Source organism: Felis catus, chromosome A1 (genome assembly GCF_018350175.1).
Source record: "Felis catus isolate Fca126 chromosome A1, F.catus_Fca126_mat1.0, whole genome shotgun sequence".
In the NCBI taxonomy this organism is placed as follows: Eukaryota; Metazoa; Chordata; class Mammalia; order Carnivora; family Felidae; genus Felis; species Felis catus.
The window spans coordinates 193,327,124-193,348,772 of record NC_058368.1 but is presented as its reverse complement, the minus strand read 5'-3'; the positions used below and the strand labels follow the sequence as shown (position 1 = coordinate 193,348,772).

Sequence of the window (21,649 nt, the reverse complement as noted above, 5' to 3'; positions counted from 1 at the left end):
CAGTACACCTCTGCGCTCACCTACGACGGGGTGAAGGTGATGGCTGAGGCTTTTCAGAGCCTGCGGAGGCAGAGAATCGATATATCCCGCCGGGGGAATGCTGGGGACTGCCTGGCTAACCCAGCTGTGCCCTGGGGCCAGGGGATCGACATCCAAAGAGCTCTGCAGCAGGTGAGGCCGGTCTGGCTGTGGCTGCCCCTTCTTATGGGAGCCTCGTAGGGGATTTCGGCATCAATTTCAGGTGGGATGCAGCCATTTAAATGAAAGGGTGGAGCATGCCTGAGGTTTGGACAATGACTGCATTGTGTTTGTGGCTCTTGGCATACGTGGAAGTTCATGTAGAATGTGTTGTTTTTTTTTTTAAACAAAAAATACTATGGAACTTCTGATAGTGTAAAAGCTGTATTTTCTGCTTAGGGATTATGCTGTAGTTGGAAAGAGGACTTGAAATAGGTAGGGATGAAACAGAACCATTTGAGCCGTCTCTTGGAGACTTTCCCCACCTGCCCTAGTTTTCTGTATGTCTTTGTTACCTTTGCTCTCCACGCACATTTCATGAGGGGATCCTGACAATGCTTCTCGGTACTTTCTAATCCCATTTTCTTGCCTCTCAGCATTACAATCAATTTTGTTTGCACTGAAGAACAGTTAAAGAAGAGGAATAGAAAATGGCCATGGCTATTCTCATCAACTGGCTATGCAAAGGATTCTTAGGCTGAATCTAGATTCCACAGGGAAGAGCATAAATATTCCATCAGTGATACGTCTGCTATGCAAGCAGGATGAAACAGTGGTACCTGTGGGCTCTGGATTGAACAATCTTGGTTTAGAAGCTTCTGGGAGCTTGCCCTCAGCTTGATCACCCTCAGAGCAACTAGAAATCTCTTGAAGCCTCTAGAAGTCTCTAGAAACACCTCAAGTCCAGGCTGTGATTCTTGAGCTGCTGATGGATAGGCTGTACCATCTGATGCCTCCTAATAGAGAGGCTGTGTTTCCAGAGGGGAGTGGGCAAAGAGGGCAGTGCCAACTGAAAGGAATGTCCAAGTTTCAGGCACAGTGGCAAACCAGCAACAGCAAAATATTTTAGTGCTGATGCTACTCATGACCTACCCTCTGCCCCATCAAATGGAGTTGCCTGGATTAAGACAGGTTTTACTTCTTTTTTTTTTTTTTTTTTTGAGACAGGGAGAGAGAGAGAAAGAGCACACAAGTGAGGGAGAGGCAGAGAGAGAGAGAGAGAGAGAGAGAGAGAGAGAGAGAGAGAGAGAGAGAGACTCCCCAACAGACTCCACATTATCAGCGCGGAGCCCAGTGAGGGGCTCGATCTCACAAACCATGAGATCATGACCTGAGCCCAAACCAAGCATTGGACACTTAACCAACTAAGCCACCCAGGTGCCCCAAGAGTGGTTGTACTTTTGAGACTACCTTCAACAGAAAGTGAATTTGGGCTCCCAGGAGAGGAGGAGAGCGTTTCTGAACGAGGGAGAAATGTAGAGCAAAATGCACAACCGTCCCCATTCGTTTTCCAACCACACGTGCACAGCTCTAGCAATTTTAACAACCTGGGGAAAGAGCCGAGAAAGGAACATCACCAGCTGTTCCTCAGCTTGGATGAAGTGCCTTTACATGGAGGAGAATGCGTAGCTCCATTCTTGGGAATGAGGGTAAGCTGCAGCCCTGTGATGACAGGAGGAGCATGCTAAGGGGTCCACCAGTAGCCCCTTCTGCTTTCTCCCCATCTCTGTGGAGGGCAGCCCCTTCACCAAGCAGCAACAGTGGACATCAGGCAGCTTCTGTATGATGGCCAAAGATGCAGCACCTGCCTTCTGACTTATTTAAAATGCTCTTCCAGGCCCCACAGGCGAGACAGATTCTGTTTGCAATGTGAGACTGGTTTCAGAAGGTCCCCAGGACTTGCCCTCAGGTTCACAACCCTCCCAGCTCCTCTGCCTCTCCCATCTTAATGTCGTCCCTGTCGTGAGGATATCCTGACGTCACCATGGCAGTGATGAAGCCCAGAAAGCAGTGCAGGTAGCAAGAAGGGTTCTGAACCAGGAGGCAGGAGAGCTGGGGTCCAAGTCCAGTTGGGCCCCTGGCTCTCTGAGTGACCTTGAAATACCCATTCGTATTTCCTACACACTTCCCTTTCCTTGTCCTTGACAATGAGGAAGTTGGAGAGACCACTCCCAAGTTTCAACTGTCTCTAGACATTCTAAGCTTCTTTTTCTCTCTTATGGTCTATTCCGTGTCTTTCCAGTTAAAACGTATACTTATCCTTTGCTTCTGCCTTCAGTGGGGTTTGGGAGGGGGCAATTGCCTTAGTCAAAAGAATATGACCTCTTTTATATTGTCTTTGAGTCAAAACTTGTATCTGCTTCTCTGGCAGCCAGTCAGCTGCTCCCTGAGAACCTGTGGGCACTCTGGCCTGGGGCCAAGCAATGGAGATAAGAGAAGGCAAGACCTAACCCTTAAGAAACTCTTCAGCCTCTGTTGGGGGATGGGGTGGGTGGGGGAGAACTAGCCCCAAACACAAAACTCCAACATTCTGATCCCAAGATCAGCTGTTCAAACAGATTCCTTTTTAAGTCTTTGTTAAGAATCCAGAATCGCAGTAATTTATTGCTGAATGAGACTTTAGATAAGATTACAGACTTCCATTTCCATTACTTCATAGAGGAGGCAGCTGACCAGAGTAGCAGTGACTCATCCAGGGTCACACAGCAGCTTAGCAGCAGAGGCTTGAGGAGACTCCCATCCTGCCTCCTCCTCCTGCTTCAGGCCTGTCCCTTGGCCTCTCGGCCCTTTGCTTGTACACATTGAGCCGCAGGGCCTTCCACACACGGTCATGGCCACTGTCCAGGCATTTCACCTTCTAGACCCATCTCTTGAAATAGTCACGCCACTAGTGAGCAACTGTGTGCCCACAATACGCTGGGTAAATTCTGCTGATACTCAGTTTCTGGAACCTGTGGTTGAGGGCTCAGGTCTTTGCTTCCCTAATCACTGGCCTTCAGGTCACACATTGGGAAGAGGCCTATGCAGTTCAGCTTGTGTTAGAAATGGGATACATGCGAGTGAGGCCTGAAGGAATAAGCCCATTATTGTAAAAATAATGGTAGTGGCCAGTTAGCTCATCTGGTTAGAGCATGGTGCTGATAAAAATAATGGTAATGCCAGCTCTGATGTGTTAAGGGCTTCTTTTGTATATGAGGTTCTGAACATACTTTACATGTTTCACTCATTGAATCCTCAATATAATACTCTGAGGTAGCTAGTTTTATTAATTTATGCTTTATAAATGGAGAAAATGAGCTTCAGAGATATTTTTAAAAATTTCCCCAAATTATATAGCTGGTTAGTGGTGAAACTGGGACTCTGACCCACATCTGCTTGCTACCTCACTTTGTGTACATAACTGCCCTGAAGTCTCAGAGGTCCAGCCTAGCAGGGGAGACACGAGGGCTGTGGCCCAGCCAGCAATAGCACTTGGCCTTGGGTAATATCTATGCACCCCCATCCCCCCTTACCCTGCTGTAATTTCCCCAGCAACAGAGTGAAGATAATCAGCCACCTGCCTGCCTGACATCCAGGAGCCATTCAGAATAGTAATGAGCCCACATCCTGGAAGCCCTCCGTGCTCCAGGAAGGAGTAGGCATTAGGAAGCAGACCCATAAGTCTGCTTCTGGCTGACAGAGAAGATCCAGCTTCCCAAGTCAGGCTCTTAGCATTTGGAGGTCACAAGCCCACTGAGGATATTATTTTTAAAAGCTCTGGACTCTCTTTCCCAGAAACATGCACACATGTACATACATATATTTTTGTAGGACCAGGAGTCCGAGGACCATATTACTCCTGGAAGCCAATCCCAAGACTTCAGGTGAAGAATGCTTGCCCTAAATGATGATCAGACCTCTCAGTCTTTGTGTTTGCCATCTGTCAGTCAATGCTCAAGCCTATCAGAGTGAAGGAAGTCCCAGCATTTTGCTAGGTGAGATCTGGGGTGGCACAGGCAATAGCAGTGTAAGAGACAGTTCCTGCCTTTCAGGACTCAAGACCCACTTTTAAATGGAAGGCAAGCTCCTGAGAAATCCTAGCTCTAAAGGTGTGGATTAAGGGCTAAATAGCATAGCCAAGCTCTCAGTCCTATGGACAGTCACAGGAGAACGCCATGACTGAGGAGTCTGGGTATCGACAAGGTTTCTTATAAGATGGGTCTGGGCATTAAATAAGGTGATCCTATAATTTATCATCCAAACTGGGACACTTATGAGTGAAAGAAAAAGCTATTATCAATTATTCCAGAGCAGGAGTTGTAGACTGGAACGGTCTCAAGCCAGCTGAGATGGATGGTCATGAAAGCCTTAAGGGAAGGATAAATTTGAATAAAGAGCGAATCGGACTTTGGAGGATGTAAGCGTATGATATCCAGCAGGAACCAGAGTCAAGGTACAATCAAGGACTTGTGGGCATCATGTTTGGCTGTCAGGGAGTTAGAAAGAGAAGAGGTGGGTTTTCACCATGGCTCCACCAAGCTCTAGCTTGGGGATCTTAGACTAACTACTCAACTTTCCTGGCATTGAGTTCCTCATCTCCTGAATGTACATAATCCTCTTAGCACTGCCTGCCTCATTGGCTTGTTACAAGGCTCAAATTTTTAAAAATGAAAAAATTCAAAAAAAGAAGAAGAATGTAGAAGCTTCTTTGAACATCAGGGCAACTGAATGAGATGATTAAAGCCAAGTTGTCCTTCCCATTGTGCAGATGAGAAAGTGGGAGCTCAGAGGGGTCCTGTGACTTGCCCTGGCTGGAATAACCAGGATGTGATCCACTGGGACCTAGACCACAGGCCCTGATTTCCCACACCCAATGAGCACTCAAGTGGGGTGCCACGAGGATGGGTCCACTTGAAAGCAGCCACAAAGAAGTTACAGAGGCCCTGGGTCCAGAGCGTCTCTGCTGCTGCCCTCAGGAATAGGGGGTGGGGAAGTCTGCAGTATTGATGCCTCAAATAGTGCAAACACTACGTAGCACTCTCCCAGCAGAAGGCAGGAAAGAAAAATTGTGCTTCAGCCTCTCATGAGCGGCAGACTCTGAGCTGGCACCCAGTACCACTTACAGGAAGCCACGGCTAATTCTTTGTTTCTCACAGAGGGAGCTGGCAGACGCCAGGATGGTGGCGGGAGTTCCAGGAAGCAGGAACCAAGGGGGGACTCAGTTTTTGACCCCAGTCTCCCTAGATAGGGCCGGGGGTGGGGGGGCGGCAGGGTGCGGTGGCAATGAGGGCTAAGAAGTTCAGCCCTGATGAAAAAGATAGCAGTTTCTAGATTTGCCCAAAGTGGGTGTTTCTGAGAAGCTGCTTCTTCTGACTGTGAGTCCAGACTGTCCATGTAAATGCTCTGGGGCTAAGCCATTCTCTTGACCTCTCTTTGCTCTGCCATAATGGAAGGGTCGTTCAGAGATGTCTGCTTTCCCATACTTTGATTTATCTCAGTGTGTGTAAGTCTTGGCTTCTCCAACTAGATGGTAAGAGCCTACAGCTGCCCCAGACCTCTCATGACTTACTGTGAATTCTGAACCCAAGTGCCGTAAGCTCTGAGTCTCAATAATCCTATCTGTAAAATAGGCAAAATAACTGCTGTTACTGCTCCCTGCTGGGTTCCTGTGAACACCAAATGAACACCTTCCTGTGAAAACACTGTGGCGGTGCAAGGGGCCTTCAGGTAGAGGGCCTAGGACTTTGCTAATGATGATTTTTTTGGAAACTGAGAAAGGCTTGTACAAATGCCAGTGGCAACACCTTCATCTCTGCTGAAAGAGTCCCCTGCTCTAACAACTTACCAGACTCAAGGCTTCAATGTTGAAATCATCTTATTTTTCCATACCTTACCCACCCTACTACCCTACAATAGTAGTAGCCATCCTCCTCCTCCTCCTCCTCATCATCATTTAAATAATATACATTTTACATTTGTCCCAGGCAATATGCTAAACACTTCAGTTCTTTGAGGAGGAAACTCAGAAACAGATAGGCTCGGTGACCTGTTCATGGCCGCCTCATTAGGAGTTAACAGAGCATGGCCAGGGAAATGCCCAGCGGTAGCAGCGGGTGACAGCAGTAGGCACGCAGAACATACTACTGTGTGCATTTCTGCGTTCACTCAGAGACTAGCATGATAGCATTGTCGCCTGTTTTGAGAGGCCACTTGGTACCATCAGTGAATATACTAGAATAGCAAAAGCTCTGGATTTTAGGCCTGCCTTTGACACTGAAAAGTCTTAAGTCTTGAGCAAATCAGTTTACCTTCCAGAGTTCTGGTTTCTCCCATGTAAGTTCTGGTTTCTCCCTAAATGGGTACCTCCGGGGGTTCCTGTATATGGAGATGAATATGCACGAAAGTACTTTGTGAACATAAAACATTGTCAAATGGTGGTAGTTATTATCTACACCATTGGTAGCAACAACAGCTGGCCTTTGCCGAATACTCACCATGCAGCAAGCATTGGTCATAAAATATCTCATTTAATCCTTAAAACAACCTTACGACATAATTAACCCCTAACTGGTCCCGTTAAACAAACGAGCAAACTGAGTCATAGAAATTGATACTAAAACGCCATACTGGTAATTGGTCTGAGACTTGAGACCGGGGCCAAAGCATAGATGCCCATTTGGATCATTAATGACATACTTCCTTCTGTTTGGGAAAGTCACTCAACCACCCATTCATCTGCACATGTGCCCCAGTCTGTTTTTCCAGATGAGTTACTTAAACCCATACTTAGCATACCTCTCTCAAACCCAAATGAATGGGAAAGCCAGAGATGATCACGAGATGACCAAGGTGAGAAGGTGCGGTTGCTAATTGATTGGAATAGCTCCCTTCTTATTCTTTCCAGGAAGATCTGTGCTTTGTGTTCTCTCTGAAAAGCAAAGCCAGCCTAGACTTCTCCAGAGTTGAGCATTTCTCCATATTTCAGCTGAGAGAGTGAAAAGCTTGTTGTATAATTTGTCCAGCACTCTGGGCCTGTCATGGCCTCCCCAGCGAGACTTCAGACCAGAAGGTGATGAGAGGGTCATCCTGAGAGCAGTCAGCCCCCCTTTTTCTTTCTCTCCCTCTCTCCTTCTCTCCCTCCCTCCCTCTCTCTTTCCATTCCCCCACCCCTTCTCTCAAATACACACACCCCAACTATTCTTATACCTTCTGAGGGCATAGAAGCTGGTCACTGTCAGAAAAAGATAAAGCCCTATAAGTCTTACTTTTAAGCTATTTGAAGGGGATAAATAAACGGTGTGGGGTTACAGGGCCATGTTCATATTGGTTATAGGTAGAGACTCACCTCACTGGCCTTAGGCCAGACTGATGTGAGAACCCATGGTGGGTCACCATTAGAGATTGTGGCTTCTTACACCTGAGCAGATGACATACAGCTAGACTCATCCTTACTTGGAGAGTAGACTTAGGTGAGATTTATTGGTCACCTCCAGAGTGGCAGACTTGGCCCTAAAGGTCTTGAATCCCACATGTTGACCACTTGAGCTTTTCTATGATTAAAGATTTGAGACCATGAAAGTTTGATCTGACTCATTTGTGGAAAAGAAATCCCACGAAGCATATTTGTAGTTGAATACAAATTTTTCTTTAACCAGCTGAGACTTGTTTCAAGCCCTGCCTACTCTGGTCTTAACATGAAGGGCTCTCCTCAGGTGCTTTCAGGTTTTCACGGCACTTTGACATTTGCTGTGTCCTTTAAAGCAGACAGAGCAGGAATTTTGGAAACCGGAGGCTGAGAGAGGTGAATCTCCCAAGGTCAGTTGGTTTCCCAGGGTCACATTCAGGCCTTCCAATGTCAGGTCTTCAGATTCCCACATATTTTATTTCCCGGCTTCACAAGGGAACCCAGGAACCATATTCAAGCATGGCTCAAGGCTTCATAAGGCCAGCTTCTTCTCCTGACTCACCAGGAATGGTGCACTGGCCCCCTTTCCTTTGCAGGCCTCCTGTTTCTCCACTAAAGGCGTGTGTCTGAGAGGCAGGCGCTGCCCCTGGAGGTGGTCACGATGGGAGGTGTTTGATCAGGATGGCACAGAGATTTCTTATCAGAATCTACTTTGATCCCTTATTACTGTTTGCCTAAGGCAATGGTTGAAAAAGGTTTTCAGTATGAATCTCAGTTTGGTAGGAAAGAGAACTGCCCATAGCCGTGTCTGCTGTGGGCAAGGAGGATCTTAGTCATCATGCGACTCCGAGACCTCATCCCATGTAAGCTTCTCGGGTTCTGGACTTCCACTTTAGCAGAAAAAGCAAACAAGCACAAGTGGAACTTCTGAGTTCATGGTTTACTACTTGGCTTTGCTTTCCAGGTGCGGTTTGAAGGCTTGACAGGAAATGTTCAATTTAATGAGAAGGGACGCCGGACCAACTACACCCTCCATGTGATTGAAATGAAGCATGATGGCATCCGAAAGGTAAAGGCCACCTTTGCTTCCATTCCACAGAGAGGAGAGGGCCAGAGCGGAGAGCCTTGTGAGCCCATCTTTCCTGGACTGGATCTCTTTGAAGAGACTCAGGCAACAAGGATTCTAGACTCAGCTCTGCCACTAACCAGCTGGGACTTTGGGCAAGTCAGTTCCTTTCTCTGAGAATTAATTCACCCATCTGCAAAATGGAGATAAAAATCTCTACCTTTGTCGCAGGGTACTAGTGAAGATTGAAAGGATGGGAAAGTACTTTGAAAATATAAAGTAATAGAGGTGTATAAATGCTACTGCTATTCCTGAGGGATTCTGAAGAACTCGGGAATGTGGTTACTTGATGACATTAACCATTTTCTCCTGATCCACACTTGGTCATATCCACTCCATTTTCCATACAGAAGGAGTGAAAGATATGTGTATGTGTTTGCATATGTAATATATAGTATATATGCATATTAACTTTTAGAATAACATTCAAATCCTTGGAAAGCATTCACAATTTGACCAGAACTTGTGTTGTCTGGTCTCTGTCAATCTCTCCACCCTGGATCTTAGATACTCGCTTTCTTTCTCTCTTGATGCCAGCCATTCTGATCAACTTTCACTTCCTTGAATAGATCACATTCTCCCTCACCTTGGAGCTTTCATACCTGTTCCCTCTACCTGGGACTCTCTACCCCCTTCCCTTCCTTTTCTTGGCCAATTCCTCCTCAATTCCTTAAGCACTCAGAGTAAATGTCATGCCCTAGGGATGCCTTCCCTGGCCTCTCCTGTTTATGCCTCGTGGCAGCCTCTGTTATCCTGTCCATGGCCTCCATCATATTCTTTCTTATGATGGCATGATGTAGTGGTAAGAGGTATTGCATATTATGGTAGAATATTAGTAGAGTGACATGGGTCAGAGGATTGGCTCTGGAATCCTGGAGGTCATTCCTGGCATCACCACTTATCAGTCTGTGATTCTGGATAAGTCATTCAGGTTCTTTGTGCCTTAGTTCTCTCATCTAGTAAATGGGGATCGCCATAAATAATGCCAACCTCCTAGGCTCACTTAGGGGATTAAATGACCTAATGTGTGCAGAAATTCTAAGGGCTGGGCCTGAGACATTGAAAGTTAGATCTTAATCTCTCAAACTTCATGCTCTCTATGCCCACGATGTCAAATATAGTTGCTACTAGCCATGCATAGCTATTTAAATTTAATTTTTAACTTAACAAAATTTAAAAGCCAGTCCCTCAGTTGCACTAGCAATGTGGTAAGTGCTCAAGAATCAATGTGGTTTAGTGACTGCCATACTAGACAGCACCGATGTATACCATTTCCATCGTCACAGAAAGTTCTACGTAACAGGTCTGCTTATCCTTTCTGTCCCCACCTCCCATAAACATATATCCTTTGCTCTCCCGTCTGGAACCCCACCCTGTATATCATAGTCTGTCTCACCACATCCCATTTCCCAAGGCTGTATTGTTTTTTGTTTTTTGTTTTTATTGCTGCCGTGACAAATTACTTCCAACAGTGGCTTAAAACAACATAAATTTATCATAGGTCAGAATTCTTGCTTGAGTCTCACTGGGCTAAAATCAAGATACTGGCAGGCATGTGTGCCTTCTGGAGAATCTATTTCTTGGTCTTTTCCACTTTCTTCTTGAGGCCACCCATGTTTCTCAGTTCATATTCCCCTTCCTCATCCTCAAACCCAGCAACATCACGTCTGACCCAACCTCACATCTTCTCTCTGACCACAGTCAAGAAAGATACCCTGCTTTTAAGAACTCCCATAATTGGTTTAGACCCACACCAATAATCCAGGATAATCTCCCCATCTCAAGGTCTGTAACCTTAATCCCATCTGCAGTGTCCCTTCTGCTATGTAAGGTGACAGGTTACAGGTTCTGGGGAAAGGGTATGGACATCTTCAGAGGAGCCATTACTCTGCCTGCCACAAAGGCCAAGTTTCAGTGGCTTCTCTATCATCACTCCTTCCTCACCCAATGGAAGCCTTCTCTTGTCTTTTTGTGTTCCCACAGCACATGTGATGTCACCAGGACACCATCACACTGTCCCCTGTTGCAGTGCATTCACATACATCCCATACTTCTTCCTAGATTGTGAACACTTTGAGGACCCAGAACCCATTTCCCACCTTCTAATGGGCACACTTCAGGAATCGGCTACAGTAGGCCCACTACCTGTGTTAACTTTCAGCAGTTGCCAAACAGGGCTCTCGATCTGGTTCTGAGCGTAGCCACTAGGAGCATAACCACTTTTCAGCAAACCTTTGGCATGGTGATTGCACAAGGGCATTGTCCTTGGGGACAAAATTTACTGCAAGGGATGCCCATCCAAAAATAGTCTAAGTCTGAGTTCATTTCTGTTATCCCCTGTTCTACAAACTCCTGTGCTGGAAAAGACATCTGCTAGGTGACTTAACTCTTTCCATCCTCAATCTCCACATCTCTAGAATGGAGACGTATCATGTATGCCTTGGCACCTGATCATTGTTCAGTGAGTGGTTACTAAGAGGTATGGCAAATGTCAGGAGCTGTTATGTGACTAAAGTCTACAAGCCCTGAGATGACTTATTTATCTTTTTCAAAGTATTTTTTTTCTTTAGTGCGGTTGTGAAGAATATCAGCCTTCATGATATAGCTCCCCTTTCCTAGATGGATAAACTGAGGCAGGCCAGCCTGGTAGGCCGCCTAAGGTCCCACAGTGAGTTATAATGAAACGGGCCCCATGATTCTCCAGGCCACACTCATCTTGCTGCAGCAGCTGCCACAGCTGAATGGCTCCAGAACACAACTGGAACATTTCCAATGACTGTGGAGGAGTGAGGAGCTCAGAGTATTTTGCTGCCCTTAGAAGGGACACCAGTTACGTGACCTCCTCCCCAGCCCTTCTTCCTTTCAGATGCAGAGAAGAAGGGGCAGTGTCATCCCCTGCATGGTACATGAAAACATAAAAGCAGTTCTTTTGGGTAAGGACTTGGGCAGGCAAGAAGGTTGCTCCTACACAGAACATTGTTGACCATGGACCTGGGCTCTTGCTCAGAATCCTCAGAATGGCCTACTGCCCTCAGGGCGGAAAAATACTATCTCCTGGTGGATGAAATTGGCACATGCATACTACCTATGAGCAGTTGCGTGTTTGTCAAAATTAAAACATGGGTGTTTATCTAGTTCTTTTCCCTGCAGTGTAATGGGGTGGTTGAAAATAAAGCCAGATTTGGGGCGCCTGGGTGGCTCAGTCGGTTAAGCGGCCGACTTCGGCTCAGGTCATGATCTCACGATCCGTGAGTTCAAGCCCCGCATCAGGCTCTGTGCTGACAGCTCAGAGCCTGGAGCCTGTTTCAGATTCTGTGTCTCCCTCTCTCTGATCCTCCCCCATTCATGCTCCGTCTCTCTCTGTCTCAAAAACAAATAAACGTTAAAAACAATTTAAAAAAAAAAAAAAAAAAAAAGGAAAGCCAGATTCTTCCCTGCCCATTAACAGCAGGCTAGGTATATTGGGGACATAGTGGTAATGAGATACGGATGAAGAGAAGGCAGAGGCTTCTACCCCAGCCTGGTTATCGCCCAGCAGGGTGGCTTTAACTTCTCCGGGTCTTTAAAACGAGTGAGAGGTGCTGGGCTGTGCAAACCTCAGTTCCTCTCAGCACTGACACCATGGACACCGATGCATGTGATAGCATCCCTGTCAAGCTTATGCCTCCAGTCAAGTTGTCCCTCTCTGGGCTGGGCTTTGACTCCCTCAGGGCAGGTGGGATTAGGGACCCTCCTCAATGGACAAAACGCCCATCAGTGGGAACTTCCCAAATCACTACCCCCGGGAACACAGGTCTCAGTCCTTCATGTTGACCTTAAACTTCACCAGAGACTGTGGGAAGCCTCCTTGTCTCCTCCAAATTTGCACGACATCAAGAGCTCTCCTCAGGAGAGGACGCATCGTAGCAAGATTGGCAGTTCTCACACTTGAGCAAGTAGAAGAATTACCTGGAGGCCTTGTTAAAAATAGAGATTCCCGGGTTCCCCAAAGCTGGACATTCTGCTTTAAGAGAACAGAGATGAGTCTCGGGAGTCTGCACATTTAAAAAGCCAGCTTCCCGAGTGGAGAGGCTCCCAGTGCTCCAGGTGGTTTGGTGAGAAACACAGGCAGAATGGTTATGAGCTTGGGCTTTGGAGGCAGACAGGCCAGGATTTAAGTCCCTGCTTTGTTCTTCAGTAGGCACGTGACCTAGAACAAGTTACTTAGCCTCCCTGGACCTCAGTTACATCATCTCCAAAAGGGGGATAATATCCTGTACCGCACAGGGTCACTGTCAGAATTAAATGCAACGGTGCCTCCTACCTCCACAGCTTGTAGTGAGGGATTCAGAAAAGCAACTCCTGGCATGTAATCGACATCCAGCACATGTTTTGTTTGTTTGTTTAAACTCCCTTCTTTAGGCCACAGGTTTTTTTTTTTTTTTTTTTTTTTTTTTTTTTTTTTTTTTTTTTTGGTCAGCCTTGAGTTTGAGTGAATCAGGCTGTACAAGCCTATGGAATGGATAAATCACCAAACAGAAAGAACAGAGTAACCTTAAAATCCACCAGCAAATGGCTGTGCTTTATTGTTTCAGATCCCAAGGCTGTTTTCCAGCTTACTTCCCCAAGACTAAATTCTTGCTTAGACTGTGGGCTCAAGCATCCTTTGTTTACAGGGAATCTGACTTGGAGAAAATCAATTCCTCTACATCTGTGGCTTCAGGTCTTTTACTCAATCAGCCTCCTAGCAAAGTAATTCCTCAGATTTAAGAGTGACCTAGTTGTGCTTGTTTCAGTAAACATTGCGTGGCCTTACCTGATATATGTAATAAAGAGGAGCTGCTGTTGCTTGATTTGGGGCCTCAGGGACACTCTCCTGATCTTTTGGCCTATATCCTTGGCACTGATGCGCCAACAGATACCCTCTAGGTATCTGGGTCCAATCTGACATCTCAGTGAAATGTGCACACTTCCAAGCATCCGTGCATCATACATTTAGCAGCATAGATGCCAGATTTGGCATTGGCTCTGCTAAAGCTAAATCCTCAGGAAATCTTGTTCACCAGGGGGTACCGATGAAGAGATCTCTATCTGAGATCTAAAATACCTCATCAGATCCAGGTTGGATCAAAAATTCTGATAAATGACTGCCAAGGGAGAAGTGTAGGGAAAATTCTCCAAGGTCTTTCATCAAGGGACCAGCATTGTGAATTTTAACCATCTTTCCCATCATCATTGGCCCTCTGTCTAGCTTCTGACCTGATTGCAGGCGTCTACTTCTCATTGCAACTTGACTTGAATCCCCCTGCCCTGCCTTGCCTTATCCTGCCCTGCCTTGAGTTTCTTATCCCGGATCCTGACCCTCTGAGTAACTAGAAAGGAAAGCACGGGCAGGAAAGCAAACTAAAAGTGACACAAAGTCCTGCTGATGTCAGAAGTAATCTAAAGTCCCAAAGAATTCACAGCCTTCCATTCCATATGATCTTCAGAAGTTTTTCTGTAAATCCTTGCTCCCCAACTTTGGACGTGCCAAATCCTCTTATAGCTCTAAGACATTGCTCCAACCCAACCACCTCTGTTTCTACTGCTGACCCTAGAGCCCAAGCCACCCCCACGCCATCCTGGATGCATACGGGAGCCTCCTTACCTATCACCTAGTCCCACTATCTACATCCTTGCCCTTCTGTAAGGTCAATATGCATCAGGTTCTATTGTTTCTCTGCTTACAACTTTCCCTTGGCTTCCTGTTGCAGGTAAATATAACTCCTTCCCTTGACCTTCAGAAAATAGAGGCTGCTTCCCTCTGGCATGGGTTCTTGCTCCTCTGTCTCTAGCTCATCACTGCACAGCTGCACTGACATCGTTCCATCCCTTTACCTGATGTTCTCTATCATTGCAGTTTTGTGTACTCTCTCTCCCTGTGGTTCAGGTCTCTGCTCAAGTGAAGTCACTTTGGAGAGGCTGTCCTTGACCAAGCTATGTAAAGTGGCCCCCACCATCTGGCACAATCCCATTATCCCATTCTATTTTTTTTTTCTTAATGCTTAACGCTTCTGATCTATTCTTGTTGGCTTAGTGATCTAGATTGGGGTTGGCGGACTTCAGCCTGCAAGGCAAATTCATCCCACTGCCTGCTTTTGTACAGCCCATGAGCTAGTATTTTTTTACATTTTTAAATGGTTGAAACAAATCAAAAGACAACTATTTCATCATATGTGAAAATTTCCCAAAATACAATTTCAGTATCCATAAATGAAGTTTCTTTGGAACATAGCCACATTCATTTGTTTAGATATTGTCTGTGGCTGCTTCTGCACTACAACAGCAGAGATGGGTACTTAGAAAAGAGACTGTATGACCCACAAAGCCTAAAACATTTACTCTCTGGTTCTTTCCAGATAAAGTTTGCTGACCCCTGGCCTGGGTATATATTGTCTTTCTTCCCCTCTTCGCCACCTTCCTGCCACTAAAATGCCAGCTGTCTAAAATCAGGGACCACAGTTGTGTTATGTATTATACCTTCAACCCCTGCAGTATATTGACACATAGTAAGCACATGCAAATAAATAGCTTTTTATTAAATGAGTAGACAGTTTATTGGATGTTGCTGGGCAACCAGGGTGCATACTATTCTGGCCCATATTTCCATAGATCTGCCAGCAAGTAAGAAAAAAAAAATGCTGGAAAATTTTAAATAACACTTACAGCAGAATTCAAAGTCATACATAAACATATTAAGTTCAAATTCTTTAAGTAGGTTAGTTAAGAAAACCCTAGGTTCAGTGACAGAGAAACTCTGAATTATTAGCTCTTTAATGCAATAGATGTTTAATTCTCACTCACCTGGTGACCAGTGTTTGGACTGAGGGCTCTGGTTAAGACTCAGGCTTATAGAGGCTCCATTGCCCGTTTGCATCATTCTGGCTATCAACATCTAGCTAACAGATGAGGAAGAAAGAAAGCAGAAATTGTGCTAGAGATTTGGGGGAGTCAGACCAAGAGAGATGGGCATAATTTGTGCTGTGTTCCGCTGGCCAGAACCCAATCCTCTGGCCCACCTAGGTGCCCCATGGGCTGGGAAATGTAATTGCTGGCTAGGGAGATACTTCCTGCCAACACCTCTATGCTAGGGAAAGAGAATAAGAGTCCTTGCTGGTCATCTAGTTGACTTTGCCACAATAGGCAACCTACTTTTAAAAACTGTATTACAGTGGATCTCATTTTCGGAGGTCCCCAGGCTGTGGCTTTACAGGCAGCCGAGAGATACAAATGTGTAAATCTGACTTGCTGACTGTGCAAGGTAGATCAGTTGAATTTACTGTTCTATAACAATCTCTTTTTTAGACTTCATTCACTTAAAAAAAGCTAATCTATCATCTAGACTCATTTCCTACATTCAAAGAATCTTTAGAGGCAGATGGAAACAGAAGATCAAAAATTATAACTGGCCCCAGGAGAGGACCTCTCACTGTTAGAATTGTTTAAATCCTCCCCTGAATAATGGGCCCCAGTCTTTACCCAGCCACTAGCTCTGATTTACTTTCAGAGAGAATCAAAGGTCCTGCATATCCTCAGTAGAGAATCAAAGTGCTGTATAATAATCCAACCCATTTCTCCAAGAAAGGGAAATTTGCTCTCATCTCTGAAGTGTAGTGTCTCTTCAAAACTCTTTGTCAACTTTCGTTTCATCGAACTGTGGAACCAGATTTCTCAACTGCTAGCTTATGTGAGGTGCAGGCCGGGTTTGGGCATCACCCCACTCTTTTGACTGGCAATATTGTTTTATTTCCCTACAAAAGGGTCAGACATCAAATAAACTTGTTTATGACACTTAGCTATTCCTCTAGCTTTTGATATCAAGGAAGCTGTATATAAACCAAGCTATGCAATAACTTTTATAGATCCCAATTTAACAACTAGTGCCACGATACTAGCTTTGAAGGACCACTATCTTGAGAAATTAAAGTCTCTTTCTAAGTAGTGTAAATCTGGTCTACAACAGATTTATCTTGCTTTTTCCCCCTATCCTTTATCAAAATAACTTGGGATTTTAGAGCAATGTCTTGTGGTTTGGGGCACACTTACCCTAGGGCATTCTGCATGTAAGGAGGGTTACTTTGCCAAATGAATTTGAGAAATGCTCTAAAATAATACACTTTTTCTTTAGAGATTGATAATTTCAATAGTAAATTGATACTGAAATGTCTTATACTATAGAAGCCTGCTAACCTTCAACTAGGCATTACCCTTAGACTAGGCATTAATATGAGCCACATACAGCTCTCATTGTTGTCCATGCATTAACTCCTTCCATCCTCACAGCAAACCCCAAGAGACAGATACTCCTGATGTATCCATTCCACAGAGCAAGAACCGAGGCCCACTGAGGTCAGGTAACTGGCCAAAGATTAGTAATTAGGGAAGTCTACCTTTTTTTTTTATGTTTATTTATTTTTGAGAGAAAGAGCACGTGCGCATGCACGAGCAGGGGAAGGGCAGAGACAGAGAAGGACAGAGGATCTGAAACAGGCTCCATGTTGATAGCGGCAAGCCCGACCTGGGGCTCGAACCCACAAACCATGAGATCATGACCTTAGCTGAAGTCAGAAGCTCAACCGACCAAGCCACCCAGGCACCCCAGGAAAGCCCACCTTTTAAACCAGTTCTGTCTATATCAGAGAGTAATCTCTTGACTATCAAGCCCCCACTTAAAAAAAAATAATACGTAATAGTACACTGTATGTTTTAGATTTTGCACATCAGAGAAGGCAACTTGCTCTGTACTGATGGTTTCATTAGAAGGAGCTAAACCTGTGCCTGATTGTGAAGAGGAAAGTAAAAGGGAAGAAAGGAAGGGAATGAGGGGAAGAAGGAAAAGAAAGAGAAAGGGAAAGGGAAAGCATCATCTGTGGGGCAAAAATGGCATTTGCCAGACCTGCTCCTGAGTTAGTATTGATTACATTAAGTAACCTAACCTTTGAGGTCATGCCCTGGCTCCTATGCCCTGCCACGAATCTGCTATATAATCTCTATATTTATAAATTAGATCATTTTATTTCCCCAAGGCTCAGTTATCTCCTTTATAAAACAGAGAAAACAATCCCACACCTGTCTTGTGCTATTTGCTAAAGAGTTAAATGTTGTGAAAGTACTTTGGAAATCTTTTGAAAACTTGCATCATGATATACTACATTAGTGGCTTTAAACATTTTCAACCAGAGGGCTCCTTGTAAAAGTGAACGTTAAAGGGATCCCAATATGTGAAAGAGATAAAAAGCAGAACTGAGTGTTTTGAAGGAGAGATGGGGCACCCAGAGCTGTCTCCCATTTTCTGACCCCTAACCCACCTCCTAGGAAAGTGGCATGGAAAAGTCCCCACAGATGCTCCAGGGTTCCAGGGCCCTGGCCTAGCAAAGTGAGGGAGTCAAGACTGCATCCTGGTTTTATGCCTGTCCCCTCATCCCTCTCTGTAAAAGAAAGGGGTTGGAAGAAGTGATTCTTCAAGCCTCTTCCACCTCTGACATTCTGGAAATCTAAGTTTCTGGTTCTTGTGTCATTTAGGGAGAAATGTCTCCTTCTGTGCTAACTAAAAGTGCCTAACACAGGCAATATTGAGCACAGGCCTGCACCAAGGGTAGATCTTGACCCGATGCCCTGAGAGACAAGCCTCTGGACTGTCTTAGCACCCAGTAGGGTCCACTGTCTCCTTGTTGGAAGCACATCTTCTCTTAACAAACATTTCCTTAGCTGCTTCTTATGGAAGAATATGCCATGCTAAGTAAATCATTCTAGAAGGAATAGACCTCTGGCTTTGTCCATCAGGAACCCACAGAACTGTGGAGAGATGGCGACAGACATACAAACAGCCAGACCACAGGGCCAGTGGGGACCTACCTGAGGCACTCAAGGGCCGGCTAGCAGCTTACTGGCCCTGCAGTCAACCTTCCTGGCTCAGATCCTGGCTCCATGACTTGACCGTGACCTTGGAAAAGTTGCCTCACTTCTCCACATCTCAGTTGCTTCACATTTAAAATGGAGGTGATAATTAAGTACCCACTTCATAGATTTTTGTGAGGATGGAAGAAGTTAAAACATAAAAAAAAAAAGAAAAAAACCACTTAGAAGAAAAGAGTGGCTGAAACCCAGTAAGCGCTCAATAAATGTTAACTAAAATGATTACATGTTATCATGGAAGCCAAGTCCCCTCTTAGCAACAAATGCAGAGCCAATTTCCAGCTGCATCACCTTGGGCAGGTTACAGACACCTCTAATCCAAATGAAATGGCACAAAAACTTAGAAACACTTAGCATCTGACAATAGCAAGAACATAATCAGCATTGGCAATTATCATTGTTGTTGTTAACCGCAGTGAGATCACAGAGAGAATGGCTTTTTTCCAACGAGGAAACTGGGGAAGGCATCAAGGAGACAGTGCTGTTTGAGTTGACCCCTGGCACAGGCCTCAGCTGTGTGAGCCTGGTCTGAGTTCTGGCTGGTGGGAGGCCTGCTCTTTCCTCTGCAAATGCACATCCAGTTCTCTTTCCTTTCTCACCCTCCATCTACAGCCAAAAGAAGAACCACAGAACAAAACACAACTGTCTAAAGATATAGAGAGACAGGACAGAGGTGTGTGTTTGTGTGTGTATGTGTATTAGCCATGCCATTCTGCTCTTCCCAAACCTCCCGTGACTTCCTGTTACCTTCAGGATAAAGTCTATATTGTTTAGCCTGGCATTCAAATCCAGGTGTCTCCTGGGGCGCCTGGGTGGTTCAGTGGTTTGAGCATCTGCCTCTTGATTTTGGCTCAGGTCATAATCTCACAGTTCATGAGACTGAGCTCTACATCTGGCTCCACACTGACAGCATGGAGCTGCTTGGGAATCTCTCTCTCTCTCTCTCTCTCTCTCTCTCTCTCTCTCTCCCTCTTTCTCTCCTCTCCCAAAATTAAAAAAAAAAAAATCCATCTTCTACCACCTGCCCACTGCCCTCTTAGGCTAACCCTATCTTCCACCTAGAAGCCATTGAATTTACATATCTGGGAAGATTCCTGCCTTTACATCTTGGCACATGTTCATGGTCTCTCCAACCTGAAAGGTTTGGGCTCAAACTGCCCATCCTTTATGATCTTGTGTGTTGCATGTGTCATGTCTTCCCAAGTAGACTGGGGAACTTCTCAGAGCAAGGACTACCTCTTAGACTTTTTGTATCTCTCTCAACCTCCCACACAATACTACCAGTGTTTTAGCTCAGAGCCTTGCACACGATAGGGATCCAATAAATATTAGCTGAAAGATCTTGGAAAATGAGCCAGTATAAATAACCCACTAATTAAAAAAATAATAATAATAATTTTTTCAGCCAATAATTTTAGGCACTAATATATACTCAGTATTATAATATTTCATAATTGGAAATAAGAGAAATAAATGATAAAGCATAAAATAACAATCACCTAGGAAGTTAAATCTAGATGGAAAAAATACAGGTAAATATAAAAATAAAGCAAAAGGAATTTAATGTTTAAATCGTATGATTCCAACTGCCATTCAGAATGAGCCCAGGAAGAGAAGGGCTAATAGAAATAAAGAAAAAGGGGTTTGAGCTTGTGAACAACTGCAAGGAATTCAGTTTCCACAGCCATGGCTTGCATTGTACAAAATATTCTAGTTGCATTAAGAGTTAAATCCGCCCCCTCTTCACAGGGGCAATTTCTAGGTTCAGCCCATCATGGTGAGGATGTTCAAGGGGGTGGGACTGGGAGGACCTGAATGGAGAGCATTTTACCTCTTGTTATTTTTATCTACCAATGTTTTAGAGCCTGGTGTGTCCAATACTGTATAATATGATGCCTAGATCCTTGCTTTTTTGTCTGGTGTTGGCTGGGTGGTCCACAGTAGGCCAGTCCTGAGGAGCCTGTCTCATCTCACGTCACCACCTTCCTCTCCTTAACAGATCGGTTACTGGAATGAAGATGATAAGTTTGTCCCTGCAGCCACTGATGCTCAAGCTGGGGGGGACAATTCAAGTGTCCAGAACAGAACATACATCGTTACTACAATCCTAGTGAGTACTCAGTCCTTCATCGAGGTTATCTAGATGTAAGCTAGACCAACACAAAGGTTTTCCCAGGAGCATAAGCTGGTTATTCTTCTTGCCGAAACCATGCTATAGGTAGAAAGAGGGAGTAGAAAAAGGAGTTTCCTAGAAATTAGAGATGCTGTTTTCACTCTGGTTCTGCTATGGTTTCATTTTGTATACTGGGATAAGTCACTTACCCTCCTTTGAGCCATAGTTTACCTATATATAAGACATAATGGTGAGACTAAATTATGGTGGTTCTCAGACTGTACACTCCTTCAGTAGAAGCCATTTTCTAAGAAAGTCTCCTAAAAGCCAGCACTTCAGCTACTTTATATCCACTGAACTGCTGTGATTTTCAGTGATTACCTGTGAGAAAGCTGGAGACTGTTTAGGGCCTACTTTCCCAACATAGTGCCCTAGAGGCACCTCCAAAAAATACAAAAGCTCCTGGAACATAATTTAAAAGGGTGAGCTCCACATGTGAATAATAAAATATTCTTATTTTAAGAGTTTACTTTCTTAGCCCAAGAAGTTTTGTAATGGAGGGAGCAGAAATGCAGGAAGTAGGTTTAGGGACTTAGAGAGACCAAAGTTAACCAACGTTGTTGACATCTTCCCCTGCCATGCCAAAGTCCTCCTTACCTATGAGTGGACCCACAACCCACATTCTCTCTCCCCCCATTTTTCTACCAGGAAGATCCGTATGTGATGCTCAAGAAGAATGCCAACCAGTTTGAGGGCAATGACCGCTATGAGGGCTACTGTGTAGAGCTGGCAGCAGAGATTGCCAAACATGTGGGCTACTCCTACCGTCTTGAGATTGTCAGCGATGGAAAATATGGAGCCCGTGACCCTGACACCAAGGCTTGGAATGGCATGGTGGGAGAGCTGGTCTATGGAGTAAGTTCTCCACAGGGTGGGGGATTGGAGGACAGGGAGAGAGTTTGACAGAAAATAATTTGGTGGTTGGCTGGCCCTGTCCACAGATGACTATTGGACCCCCTAACTTAGTATAGTTGCTGCCAAAAAGATGAGGTGTTCAAAATCCAATATCTTGAGA

General features: G+C 45.0%; 1 protein-coding gene and 1 long non-coding RNA gene across 5 annotated transcripts in view; one reads left to right on the top strand and one right to left on the bottom strand.

The window, feature by feature from the left end:
* The window catches only part of LOC123379842, a 116,136-nt gene extending 115,973 nt beyond the window's left edge, over positions 1–163 (bottom strand). For all 3 annotated transcript variants that reach the window (XR_006584750.1, XR_006584751.1, XR_006584747.1), the window contains exon 1: positions 21–163. This is a non-coding gene — a long non-coding RNA (uncharacterized LOC123379842). The remainder of the gene's footprint in view (positions 1–20) is intronic.
* GRIA1 (glutamate ionotropic receptor AMPA type subunit 1) overlaps positions 1–21,649 on the top strand; it is a 306,263-nt gene that overhangs the window by 189,721 nt on the left and 94,893 nt on the right. For both annotated transcript variants that reach the window (XM_003981365.5, XM_003981366.5), the window contains exons 7-10: positions 4–171; positions 8,367–8,471; positions 20,461–20,571; positions 21,283–21,489. In XM_003981365.5, the coding sequence (XP_003981414.1) occupies positions 4–171; positions 8,367–8,471; positions 20,461–20,571; positions 21,283–21,489 (591 nt within the window). The remainder of the gene's footprint in view (positions 1–3; positions 172–8,366; positions 8,472–20,460; positions 20,572–21,282; positions 21,490–21,649) is intronic.